The sequence below is a fragment of the Neovison vison genome, unplaced genomic scaffold (assembly GCF_020171115.1).
Source record: "Neovison vison isolate M4711 unplaced genomic scaffold, ASM_NN_V1 Scaffold_125, whole genome shotgun sequence".
In the NCBI taxonomy this organism is placed as follows: Eukaryota; Metazoa; Chordata; class Mammalia; order Carnivora; family Mustelidae; genus Neogale; species Neogale vison.
In genome coordinates, this window is record NW_025334914.1 from 76,335 (window position 1) to 90,337 (window position 14,003).

The 14,003-nt window shown below is 46.4% G+C and overlaps 1 protein-coding gene across 1 annotated transcript in view; it reads left to right on the forward strand.

Moving 5' to 3' along the window:
- The window catches only part of LOC122898131 (cytospin-B-like), a 69,691-nt gene that overhangs the window by 52,683 nt on the left and 3,005 nt on the right, over positions 1-14,003 (forward strand). Inside the window, 3 exon segments of the mRNA XM_044236218.1 lie at positions 6,251-6,458; positions 10,444-10,517; positions 11,035-11,249. Of these exon segments, the coding sequence (XP_044092153.1) occupies positions 6,251-6,458; positions 10,444-10,517; positions 11,035-11,249 (497 nt within the window).

Here is a 14,003-nt window from a genome sequence, read left to right on the forward strand (position 1 = left end):
TCGCCCTCTGCCCCTCCCCTCCCACCCGTGATCGATCGATCTCTCTCTCTCTCTCTCAAAAAAAAAAAAAAAAAAAAAAAAAGATGGGGCGGCTGGGTGGCTCAGTGGGTTAAAGCCTCTACCTTCGGCTCAGGTCATGATCCCAGGGTCCTGGGATCGAGCCTCGCATTGGGCTCTCTGCTCCGAGGAGAGCCTGCTTCCTCCTCTTTCTCTCTCTGCCTGCCTCTCTGCCTGCTTGTGATCTCTGTCAAATAAATAAAATCTTGAAAAAGAAAAAAGGAAAAAGAAAAGGAAAAGAATTTGTGTGACAGAGCCTGCTTTCCAGCTCTCCCGAGGAAGTCGAGAGGAGACACTTATCCAGACAGCTTGGGGAAAGGTCTGCAAGCTCTGCAGGGGAAGCCTTCAAAGTGAGCTGTTGCTCAGGGATTGGGCCTCAGGCCCCAGTCTGGTAGCGCAGAGCTTGAAGCCTGCTGTGCACCAGGAGCTGGAGCTTGGGAAGTGTCCTCTGTAGAGCCAGAATGCCCTTTCATCCTTTAGTAGGTCAGACAGGACAGTCATGTGGCCCAGGATACAGAGCAGTCACATGTTGTGATGACTGGCGGCTCCCTCTGCTCCCCAACCTCCCCCCGCTCTACTACCACTAGGTCTCTGTTCTTGCAACCTTTTGCAGGGGGGTGGGAGCTGAACCTGAGGGTTTGGCCAGGAGACATCCCATGTTTGAGTAAGAGTGGTCTTGCCAGTAGACCCTGACCCACAGGATCTGTGCTCCTGCTCCGTGTGGTCCCCCCTTTTCTGGATTTCCTGGGCTGACTCCCCCTTCCCTTCTGAGGGGCCCATTTGTCCCTTTAGACATAATAATATCTTCCCTGACTTAGGCCTGAACACCATTCTTCCCTTCAGCTGACCTTAGGACTCCTCTGCAAAGCCCCAGCCTTTGTCTCTCCTGGGTGTGAGCACTCCTCTGAAAAGTCTAGAAAGTTCCCAAAGTGAAATATAGATTTTTACCCTCTTCTCTGAGTATTTTATAGCCATTTTTCTTTTTCCATAACAAAAGTGTAAACTAAATTAGCATGTTCTCCTCTCCCTTGGCAGAGCAGCACTGCAAAAAAAAAAAAAAAAAAAAAAAAAAGAAAGAAAGAAAGAAAGAAAAAAAATAGTTCAGGTTTTGGCCAGCATGAATGAAACATGGCTCTCTGTCAGCAGTAGTATATACTCAGAACAGGGCCAGGAATTAATAAGCAAAAGGAGTTTTGGAGGAACCAAATTAGTACAAACAACAAATTCTTACAGACTCAACAATTCTTACTCCTGGTGAAACCACTCAAACAGTCAGTGCAGGTTTATTCACTTTCGTATTAGACGCAACCGACCCTTGACCAGCCCGGGTCCTTTTATATGTGGGGTTTTTTCCAGCGAATACAGTACTGTAAATGAATTTTCTCTTCCTTAAGATTTTCTAAATAACATTTTCTTTGATTTCCTTTATTGTAAGGATACAGTTCATAATGCATATCACATACAAAATATACTTCAACCCCACTATTTATGTTACTCGTGAGGCTTCCCAGTCAATAGAAGGCTATTAGTAGTTAAGTTCCAGTGGAGTTAAAAAGTTACAGTTTAGTAAAGTCATAAAGTTTTGACTGCGGCGGGGGGAGGTTGGTGGCCCTAATCGCCCCCCTCCCTCCCCATGTTCAAGGATCAGCTGTGTAATTTTAACATTGTGATTTCTTCCATATATTAGGTATCCGGGAAGCACTCATTGAATAAGTGAATGAAAGAGACACTAGTAACTGAATTAGGGGAGAGGCTGCTGTAATTCTATTAATATGTTAAAAAGTAAAATTTTTGGTATTTTAGTAACTAATACTTTACTGCTTTTTCTGTGTTAGGCGCTTGATGGCCCTCTAGATCATTTAATCTCATTCAATCATCAGAATTTTGTGCTAGAGGTACTGTCATCATCTAATTTTTTGCATCTGAAGAAACTGAGGCAGAGAATGGCTAGGTGACTAGCTAATTGATGAGGAAGGCCAAGGTTCAAAGCTGGGTCTAACCCCAGAGCTCGTAACTCCTCTTTACTGATTTGTGCTGCTTCCTACTTTACACAGCAACAAAGAGATAGAAAAATTCTGGAGGCCGCCCTAAGGACCCCGACACATTCTGGTCTTAAGGCCAAAGCCTTTTGCTCAGAAGAAAACCACCTCTCAAGGCTCAGTGAATGAGGAGAATTTTACTTGCTGTGAACACACTAGAAAAATTCACAGTGAAAACCTGAGTCATCAGGACATGTCCTTTCGTTTGATTTACAACCTGAATCTTGAGGAGAGTAGGAGGTCACCGGGGGAGCTGGTGGGGTGGGGACAGCAGGAATGTGACCGGAAGAGAACATCTAGTTCTCAGGCCAGAAAGGTTGGCCCGACCCTGGAAGTGACGCCAGTAGCTTCCAGAGGCTGGGAGTGTGGACCCTCGACGATACCTTTTCCTTGGTTTCAGAGCCTGGCAGGGCAGGGGAAAGGTTCTCGCCCCCTCTGCCTCTGAGCCACCCTACTGGTCCTTGCGTCCCCCACCCTGGAAGGCCAGAGACCAGACTCAGCCCTGTAGGGGGAGTCCCAAGTGGTCTCTGCTGCCATCTATCTCTGGGGCTGGTTCTAAGCACCTCTTCTCCAGGAAGGACTGGGGCTCTGCAGAGAAATTCATTTGAGTCTGTCTGTAATGTCATTGGGCACGCCCTGTTTCTAGAGCAAGTTGATTTTTGGAGAGGAGAGGTCTTCCTTGCAATGTGTGAAAGTGATTTCTTTAATGAAAAGGAGACGTTGGAAATCACCTTGCTTCTTGTTGGATAGAACAGTCGTTGAACGAAAAACTGGCCAGTGGGAAGGCCAGTCATGTGGACGGCAACCCAGAGCCTGAAAGGGTCATGGAGGTACACGGTGCTAGCCCTAGCTGCCTGGTAAACTGGACTGTTCTTTTTTTTTTTTCTAAGATTTTATTTATTTATTTGACAGACAGAGATCTCAAGTAGGCAGAGAAGCAGGCAGAGAGATCGGGGAAGCAGGCTCCCTGCCAAGCAGAGAGCCGGATGCGGGGCTCGATCCAGGACCCTGAGATCATGACCTGAGCTGAAGGCAGAGGCTTTAACCCACTGAGTCACCCAGGCGCCCCTAAACTAGACTGTTCTTTTAAGTGGCTTAACTTCTCCCTCCCTCAATTTGTCAATCTGTAAAATGAATTGGGGCGCCTGGGTGGCTCAGTGGGTTAAAGCCTCTGCCTTGGGCTCAGGTCATGATCTCAAGGTCCTGGGATCAAGCCCCGTTTCGGGCTCTCTGCTCAGCAGGGAGCCTGCTTCCCTTTCTCTCTCTCCGCCTGCCTCTCTGCCTGCTTGTGATCTCTCTTTCTGTCAATTAAGTAAAATCTTTTTTAAAAAATCTGTAAAATGAATATAAAAATACCTGCCTTCTACTACCCACCAAGCTCCTGCAGGCAGAAACTGTGAAGTTACTTAAGGGTTTCTGTTGTTGCTGTTGCTATTGTTGCTTTTCATAAAAGAACTTTCTGGAAAATATTGCTAAACTTGAGAGGATGATTCCCAAATTAAGAAGGAAGAATGATGTGTATGATTTGAAACACACATCAGTATGCTGACTTAAGAGTTCCCTGGCCCCAGCCGTGCACAATGCACAGCCCAGGGGCGTTTCCCCCAGCACTCTGCGTATCGTTTGTTGCTTGTGATCCTGGCCAGCCAACACGTAGGAGGCAGAGCTGGGTCGGCGCTGTGGGAGGCCAGCAGCCTCAGCTGCACGCGGAGACCCCCCTCAGGGTGCTCAACCTTCTGGTTCCCTGGTTACACCCTCCAGTTTCACTCCTGACCCACAGTAGTCCCACCAGAGTAATATGTGTGTTTCTAGACGCCAGGTGAGCGGACCCCCAGCCCCAGGCTTCAGCTCTGCAAAAAGCCGTGGTCTGACTCGGGAGGCAGGGCTCACAAGCCGCCTTCTTTGGCTGCTTTTCAGATGCTGTCGGACGTCAGCCTTCTCATGTCTACAATGCCTGGCCCCCTCCATGGCCCATAGAAGCTACAGTGACGCAATTTCCAGCGCAGTACCGAGCTACACACGTTTGTGATTGAAATACCAGTTGCACAAAACAGTGCGCACCCTTAAGCTCTGGTTTTTTCCCATGCCTGTTCTCTCCTTATTCCCTCCCTCCTTCCTTTCCTACCTTCTTTGTTTATTTCTGATCACAGCATCCCAGCTGAAAAACAGTGCAATCCTACTGTCTAATGTGTTTATCCATTCATTGGATGTTCACTTGGACCCCATGTATACAGAGGTGCCCTCCCCCAAATCTAGGAAGTCATCGTTAGGTACCAGGCTTATATTAATTGGTAAATAGATAACTATTTGGTAAGATTAATTAAAGGACCTGTAGAAAAGGGGCGGGGTGCAGGGGTGGCTCAGGGGGTTATAGCCTCTGCCTTCTGCTCAGGTCATGATCCCAGGGTCCTGGGATCGAGCCCCACATCAAGCTCTCTGCTCAGCAGGGAGCCTGCTTCCCTTCCTCTCTCTCTGCCTGCCTCTGCCTACTTGTGATCTCTGTCTGTTAAATAAATAAATAAATAATCTTACGGAAAGGGGCAGAGCTCATACTAAAATAATTGGTATACTCTGACAGCAGAATGCTATGAAACATTTAAAGTAATGACTGAACGTTGTGGAGACCAGTGTGGATACATCTCAAAAACACGGTCAAAGGGGCGCCTGGGTGGCTCAGTGGGTTAAGCCGCTGCCTTCAGCTCAGGTCATGATCTCAGGGTCCTGGGATCGAGCCCCACATCGGGCTCTCTGCTCAGCGGGGAGAATGCATCCACCTCTCTGTCTGCCTCTCTGCCTGCTTGCGATCTCTCTGTCAAATAAATAAATAAATAAATAACACAGTTAAAAACAAGTTTTATAAAAGCATAAGAAGTATAATATGGTACTGGATGAAAGCTTATTACCATATACTATAATACAGTGTAATAGTACATTGCAGAAGCATAATTATAGAATAATATGATTTGTATAAAAATTTTCAAACAGTGCACTTAACTGGCTCAGTCAGTGGAGAGTGTGACTCTTAATCTCAGGGTTGTGAGTTCTAGCTCCACGTTGGGTGCAGAGATTAGATTCCTTAAAAGTAAAAAAAAAATAAAACATTTTTAAACAAAACAGTGCTATCTGTGTATTATCACGGGCACATTCATACTCCGTAAAAGTGAAAAACCATTCAAGCAACAACCACACACCACTTTTGGGGTAATGCAAATTATTCTCTGGGGTGGGAGAGAATGTGGGGACTTTTCTAAATCCTGTTAAAGTAAAAATAGCAAATGTGGCAAAATTTAAGTACTGTGAAGTCCATTTGGGCACATGGTTATCTTGTCACTCTGGGTGCTTTTCTGTGTATTCAAAATGTTTAATGAGGGAAGCCTGGGTGGCTTAAGTCAATTAAACGTCTGCCTTCGGCTCAGGTCATGGTCTCAGGGTTGGGGGATCGGATCGAGTCTCTCATCCGGCTCCCTGCTCAGCGGGGAGCCTGCTTCTCCATCTGCCTGCTGTTCCCCCCTGCTTGTGCACTCTCTTGCTCTCTTTCTCTCTCTCTCTGACAAGTAAATAAATCATTTTAAAAAAAATATAATAAAATGTTTAATGATTCAGAATTGAAAAGGTGAAATGAGTGCTTGTCCTGTGCCACTTCTGTGTCTGGTGCATGCCCATGTTTCTGTTCTGTGCCTTCAGCTGGTGCTCTCCATCACATTAATGTCTCATTTCTCTAAAGAAACGGTATAACCGCTAGTGCTTAATGGCTGAAAAGATTTGGCGTTTGCAGGCAGTGGATAGTCTCAGGGGCATTGTTCCTGGATCCCCAGCAGAGGGCGCTGCTCCATAGCGGATGTGAGGAGGGCAGCCTCCCTCTGGGGTGCAGTATCAGAGCCTCCCAGGGAGGCGCTGTTGCACTCAGCTGTAGAACAGAAGGGCACCTGTCTGTGGGGAGGGACACAGAACCCACCGTATTTGGCCGTTTGCAGACATTGCTCTTCTCTTTATATTTATAGCCTTGGCTGTTCCTGAGGCTAAGAATATAGAAATGATTCCAGATATAGCACATGTCAAGAGCTTCCTTTGCCGTTGCTCGGATGAGCCTGACTCTGGTGGATAAGGAGCTCTTTCCTGTTACACTGACCAGGCAACCTTCCCTTTCATTCTAGGTGGAAAAGGATTATTCTTACTTGAAGGAGATATGTGACCATCAGGCAGAACAACTGAGCCGAACCAGCCTGAAACTGCAAGAGAAAGCATCGGAGAGTGATGCAGAGATTAAAGACATGAAGGAGACCATATTTGAATTGGAAGATCAGGTGGAACAGCATCGGGCTGTCAAGTTACATAACAACCAGCTCATCAGCGAGCTGGAAAGTAAGTGAACTCGAGCCCCGGCCAGACATGCATCAGGACTGAGCTGATGCGAACTGAATGCCTGGGAGGGTCTGTAAGAATGCTGGTCAAAAGTCCTCCTTCCGCTTGTTTGGCAGTCTCGTGGGAAGAACGGTGGTCCGGGAAGGCAGAGTAATTAATCTCATTGACTGGAAGAGTGGGCGGTGGGGAAGGAAAGATTGTGGAACGTGAGTCAGCAGCACAAGGTGATTGTGAAAAAGAGCAAACACGTTTTGGAGTGTCAGGTCTGCTGTGCGTGAGCACCACCACTGCCCACGTGTGTTGGGTATTGACAGAGCATTGTCTTTCAGATCTGACGGGCAGGAAGATGGGTGACAGACAGTCAGGTGATTTGAGCAGTGTGTGCTCTTGGGCTCAGAGAGAAAACCATTCTAGCATGGGTCCCATTGAAGCCAGGATATCAGGTAACTTTAGCAATCGTCCGCCTCATTATTGAAGAGGCTCCAATATTTGGTTTCTTTATGGACTCATTGTTCGCTTTGTGTAGGGAAAGACATTAAAAGGGATTAGTTAAACATTGTCTGCTTTGTCCAAATAAGCTTTATCAAATTATCACATCTAATGTGTTTTACTTTTGTCACGAAAGAATTAATGCACAGAGCTTTTGGTGGCACTCACCGTTGCTAAAAATAGCATAGTTGGTTGCCTGAGAAGCTTCCCGGCTTGTATAACCCATCCTCATTATTTGTGGAATTTGTATCTGGGAACTCACCTGCTAGCCTGAATGTATTTGAAACCCCAGGATCAACACTCAGGGCACTTTTAACGTCATTCGCGGACGTGCACGGAGAGAGCAGCAAAAAATTTTAGTTTCCTAAAGTGCAGGTTCCCTTGAACAAGGGAACCCTTTGCCTTCTTGTTTCAGCTCTCATACTGCAAACAAGTATTTTTCTCGTGGTTATTTAAGGTCATGTTTTTTATATTTTTGTGCCCCTTTTTTTGGCGATTTCACTGTTTAGAATGGCCCCCAGATGTAGTCCTGAAATAACGTCTGAGGTCCCTATGGCGGAAAGCCGGGATGTGCCTAATGGAGAAAACAAGTGTTAAATGACATTTGTTGAAGCATGAGTTTTAGTGCTGTTGGCTGTGACTTCAATGTTAACAAAAACTTCTGGAGAAAGGAAGATGAAATTCACTGCTCTGGAAAAGGCTGAAGTAAAATCTGTGACACGTGACAAAGCTATGGAGAAGATGGAAACAGCAGCTGCATTTGCGGATTCACGAGATGAGGTCTGGTTAAAAAAAACAAAAGTACCAGACTACATTGTTGTGAAACCAAAAGCCAAGAAACTTACAGTCATGTTTCCCAAAGTCAGGAAACTGTTAGACCTTTCTGAGCTAGTGCTGGCTTGCTCTCGAGGCTCTTGGAACACCTCACAGCATGAGAAAAGGTAAAAACTTGCAGGCAAGGCAGATTCTGTTAATGAGGAAGCTGCAGAAGAATTTTTAAAATATCTACTGAGTGTTATGCAGGAAAGGGGTAAGCAGGTTTCCAGCACTGATGGGACGGGCTTTTTTTTATTTATTTATTTTTTCCAAGGACACTGGCAAAGGAGCCTACCTAACACAAGTAGTGTCTCCTTTGATCAGGGGCTTGCAGGAACCGAACCCTGTACTTCCCCATAGGAGCAAAGTTCAGTATTTGCAAATTTGGCATGCATGGCAACTTTATGTAACGGCCGTAAACAATGAGAGTTGACAGTATGTTTAACACCTCGTTTAGCTTGGTTGGTGCCAGAGTTCCATCCTTCACTGGATGTGATACGCAGCAGAAAAGCAGTCAGCACTCAGGGTCAGCATCATTTAGACAGTTCTCAGGAATGACGCTTGCAAAGATAACCAGAACCCACCGCTGTTGACAGTGTGTATTTCCAAACAGCACCATACTTGAAGAGTGTATAAAGCCAAAGAAGAGAAGTCCAGTTTTGCTTTGTTTCTATCATGTATTGCTCATAAGAATGTGACTGTGTTGTCCCCAAAGCTTTAAAGGTCAAGCACAACCCACCAAGAAAACCAGCTTAGAATTAATGTCCAGAGCAGATGTCACACCATTCCCTATGATTGTATCCTAACATGTCCAAGATTGAAAATAACATATGAACAGACACTTCTCCAATTAAGACATACAAATGGCTATCAGACACATGAAAAAATGTTCATCATCATTAGCCCTCAGGGAGATTCAAATTAAAACCACATTGAGATATCACCTTACACCAGTTAGAATGGCCAAAATTAACAAAACAGGAAACAACATGTGTTGGAGAGGATGTGGAGAAAGGGGAACCCTCTTCCACTGTTGGTGGGAATGCAGGTTGGTGCAGCCTCTTTGGATAACAGTGTGGAGATTCCTCAAGAAATTAAAAATAGAGCTTCCCTATGACCCTGCAATTGCACTCCTGGGTATTTACCCCAAAGACACAGATGTCGTGAAAAGAACGGCCATCTGTACCCCAATGTTGTTTATAGCAGCAATGGCCATGGTCGCCAAACTATGGAAAGAACCAAGATGCCCTTCAACGGATGAATGGATAAGGAAGATGTGGTCCATGTACACTATGGAGTATTATGCCTCCATCAGAAAGGATGAATACCCAACTTTTGTAGCAACATGGACGGGACTGGAAGAGATTATGCTGAGTGAAATAAGTCAAGCAGAGAGAGTCAATTATCATATGGTTTCACTTATTTGTGGAGCATAACCAATAGCATGGAGGACAAGGGGCGTTAGAGAGGAGAAGGGAATTTGGGTAAATTGGAAGGGGAGGTGAACCATGAGAGACTATGGACTCTGAAAAACAATCTGAGGGGTTTGAAGTGGCGGGGGGGTGGGAGGTTGGGGTACCAGGTGGTGGGTATTATAGAGGGCACGGCTTGCATGGAGCACTGGGTGTGGTGAAAAAATAATGAATACTGTTTTTCTGAAAATAAATAAATTGGAAAAAAAAAGAAATTTTACTTCTATACATTTTTCACCTGAGAAAGGATTTGATATTATTTATAAAACACTCACTTTACAGAATCTGTAAATCTGGGAAATAAATGTTAAGTTTCTTCAGATGTATTTCAAAAAAAAAAAAAAAAAGAAAGAAAGAAAATACCATAGACTGGGGCGCCTGGGTGGCTCAGTTGGTTGGACGACTGCCTTCGGCTCAGGTCATGATCCTGGAGTCCCAGGATCGAGTCCCATACCGGGCTCCCAGCTCCATGGGGAGTCTGCTTCTCCCTCTGACCTTTTCCTCGCTCATGTTCTCTCTCACTGTCTCTCTCTGAAATAAATAAATAAATAGAATCTTTTTAAAAAAGCAATTGAAATGACATGGAAGCCTGAGAGTCAGAGAGAGAAGGGGACTGAGAATGTTCTTAATTAGGGAGAGGTGTCGGGTCCCTTTTGGAGGCATTAAAACACACACACCACAGATCCTCTCTCCCCATGGGTGATTCCGCTCTGTGGGTCACGGTCTGGGGCTTTGAACATGTGTGCTTTGGAAAGGCTTCCCAGGTGATTGTGTGGTTTAACTACAATTAAAAACCACAACTCTGGCAACTGGTCTGAAAGTCACCATAGTAGTCGCCAGTCACATTCTGTGTTATACAAAAGCCGCCCATGGCACAGTGATAAAGGACATTCAGATCTGTAATGTGCAACCACCAGGGAGGCCGGGAGTGAGTGTAATAAATAAGAGAGGCTATTTTGACCTCTTCCCGGAGTGCTGCCTGTTTGTTCCGTCTGAGACCATGATCTGACTCAACACCACTTTTTGCCCAAACCATCCCATTTTCTGTGTTGGGAGAACCTCCAGTTTCTAGCTGCCGGGTTCCAGGGTCTTGAGGATGGAATTTCTAGCAGAAGGGATGGGTTTTAAATCCAGAGCTCCTCCCTCCCTGACTTTCTCCCCAGAGTCTTGCACCTTTTACAACTCCTGTCTGACTTGTTTCTTTCCAGGGAACGTGATGAAGCTGGAGGAGCAAAAGTCAGACCTGGAAAGGCAGCTCAAGACCCTAACTAAGCAGATAAAGGTGAGATGTGGCTACAGCGGGGGACAAGGGAGCCTTCCCTGTCATTTCCCTAAGCGTGTCCCCGCCTTTGGTTTGGGACCCTTTGAAAAAGACCCTGCTGGGGCGCCTGGGTGGTTCAGTGGGTTAAAACCTCTGCCTTCGGCTCAGTTCTTGATACCAGGGTCCTGGGATCGAGCCCCGCATTGGGCTCTCTGCTCAGCGGGGTGCCTGCTTCCTTTCCTCTCTCTCTGCCTGTCTCTTTGCCTACTTGTGATCTCTGTCTATCAAATAAATATATAAAAATCTTAAAAAAAAATAGAGCCTGCTAACTCTTCTTGCCTGCTCTCTCAGTAGCTTCCTGTGGGCCCCGGAACCACAGGGTCATGTCAGCAGGTGAGAAAATCCAGCCAGCCTTTCAGTGTCAGGATAAACACCAATAACGCGACTGTGTCCTTCCCACCCGTGCTGAGCCTTTTCCCGGTGGTGGGACGGCACTGCAGCGGTGGCCACTAAGGGCCCCCAGGACGGTCCTCCCCAGATAGCCTCTGACACCGGCGTGGCTTCTGGCATTTTCAGGAGGAGACAGGAATGGCGGCGCTTCCAGGCAGACCTCCAGACGGCGGTGGTGGTGGCCAATGACATCAAGTATGAGGCCCAGCAGGAGCTGCGCGCTGTGAAGCGGAGGCTGCTGGAGGAAGAGGAGAAGAACGCCAGGCTGCAGAAGGAGCTGGGGGACATGCAGAACCACAGCAGGTCGGTCCCAACAGAGGCCCACGGCTGCGAGTGTGGCAGGCACCCGTTCCGCGCTTGGCCGCTGCCTCACTCACCATGCATGAGCCTTCACCGTCTAGAGACGTGGCGCTTCTGTGTCTCTCTGTGCAGAATCTTTCTTTCTTTCCTAAAAAGCCCACCTGTGTGGTTTCTTTCTTTCCTAAAAAGCTCACCTGCTTCCACCACCACATGACCAGGAGTGGTCCGTGCAGGGCCGGGCCACTGCCATCCTCTGGCCCGAGGCAGTGAGAAAGCCCTTCACTCATATACATGCAGAAGTTCTAGCCAAGTGGCCTCCTATGCGTAAAGAATAGAAGTGGGTCTAGGACACTCCTTAAATCTCAGTGTTTTTTAGTGCAGGGGACCACACGCTTGCCATGGGCCATGGAAACACCTTCCGTGGGTCCCTCTCGTACCACGGGCAAGGCTGGACCTCTTCCCCGGGGACTTGTACCAGCCGAAGGACCCATTCCTCATGACCCAGGATCACCCTTGGCAGCGCCGATGGCTGCCTCTAAAGCCTTGAAAGAGCCCACTTTATTAAGAAAGATGAGCATGGACAACACCTCCGGCTAACACGTGACTTTCCTTTTCTGTGCCGAGGGAGGGAAACCACACGGTATGTTGTCCCAGGAAGCTCTTCCTAACAGCGATGTTTCATAGGAAGGCATTCTTAAAGTGAGCTCAATGCCTATTATGGTTTGAAATGTAAAGGGTTCACAGACGAGATGATAAACAGTACTTTAGGCCTTCACAAATGCAGCGTTCCCTTTTCCCCGGTCAGGAATAACTGTCCCTGACCTTGAGATGCTTGGATATTAGCAAATTATTTTGAGTTTTCAGATGTCTTTCAGATATGAAAGAGTATTTTAAAATCAGATTTGGTAGGTTCCGACTGCTGATTTGTACAGTTGGCTCTTTTTACCAGTTTTCTGGGATCAGGGGGGTTGTTCTTTGGCTAGATTTGGGGCCTTTGGGTCTGATGTATTGCTGTGAGTTTTATGACATTAGAAAAAGTAGATTTCTTCTCAGAATTCTGTTTTGATTCTCTTACCAAACTTGCTGCAGTAAGTCCCTCCTTCCTTTGTTTATGAGTTTTCTATAAAACGGGCTGTAGGGGCGTTTGGGTGGCTTAGTCACTTAGGGGTTGGACTCTCGATCTCAGCTAGGGTCTTGATCTCAGGGTTGTGAGTTCAAACCCCATGTTGGGCTCCATGCTTAAAATAGGCTGTAGAGAAGGATTCAGATAAGATGTGTGTAGCTGACTCCATGATTTCACTCTTGAATCAAGGTCATTATTTTATTGTCACACCTACACCCTCTGGCCACCAAAGCCTGTGAATTTTAAGTTAAAGAGGAAGGAGAATCAAAAGACTAGACTTGAGAGGGCCCCCTGCTGAAGTGAGTACGAGGTCCCCTCGTTTGCTTTTGTGCTTCTGTGTAATTTGTCCACTTGTCTTGCTTTTATGATGTGTGTCTTTGGAAGAGGAACCGGATCATAACTTGTACCGCTTCCTGCCTAGGTTATTGTAAAGATAAATGGTCAAAGACAAGCTCCAAATTCATGCAGTTACTGTACAAGCTGCTGCATTTCTTACCTAGACTCTAAAGATACAGGCCAGATCATACAACTTGAACTCTGATACTGTAGGAAATCTGCACAAACCTTGACAATTTAGGGTCCATATAAGATAATTCGCATCTTCAAACATAGGGTCCCTTTATTATTTTTCTTAGACACATGGTATATTTCTCTTGCGATTTTCTGGTGACTTGCAGACCTCCTCCCCAAATCCAATAGGTTAATCCTTTATCACAACATATTTCAAAATCGTAGGGCTGACACCAGCCCAGCACGTAGCCTCCTATTGAAACCCCACAGGCATCACACAACAGCCGGACCCCGTTTCCTCCCTGATTCCGCAGACTGCCCCCTCAAAAGAATTGACTCTGAAAGTTACTTGCTGCTTCCCGAACCTGCCCCATGGGCAAGACTTGCAACCAGCTCATGCCCTCAAAGGCCCTGAAGTGACATAGAGTTTCCATTCTGGCTGAATGGGTTCTCGACTGAAACTCAATTTGACTTTGATAGTTGCGTCCTGAGAACTCAAAAGGCATTCTTGGTTCAGCCACAGCCAAAGAACTTGCAGAAAATTCCCTGATGGGGTCCTCCAGGTACAACCAAGAGCAGGTAAGAACGTTCGAAAAAGAACCTTGATCCTAACGTGGGATTAGCCGATTTGTGTTCGCACTTTGGAAATACAGGCATTTGAGGGGATGTAGTCAGGCTTGTAGGTGGGCAAATGACAGGGCTTGGCATGTATACAGATTAGCCTTTATTACCAAGAACTCAGCAGCTAAGACAGTGTGGAACATTATTTAACCTAGGATTTTAGAAAATTCTAGAAAAAAAATTAGCACATTAGCAGTCTTCATCCTATTACATTTTCAAAAGGATTTTTGTTTTGGAATGAGAATTACCGATGTGAAGAGTAGATGGGGAGACGAGGCTCTAGTCCTGTCTTTGCCATGAACTAGCAAGAATTCCTTCCCAGACCTAGCTGCTCCCTCCCTCAAATGAGGAGATAGGATGGGTCATGATTGAAGACCCCCAGAAGCTCCTCTGTTCCCTGCGACTAATTGCTCAGCTGACCTTTCTCTGATGGGGGCATCAAGAACTCACATGCCCCCGTACCGTCTGCCCAGTGCAGTCCTTGGAACCTCCCGGACACCATG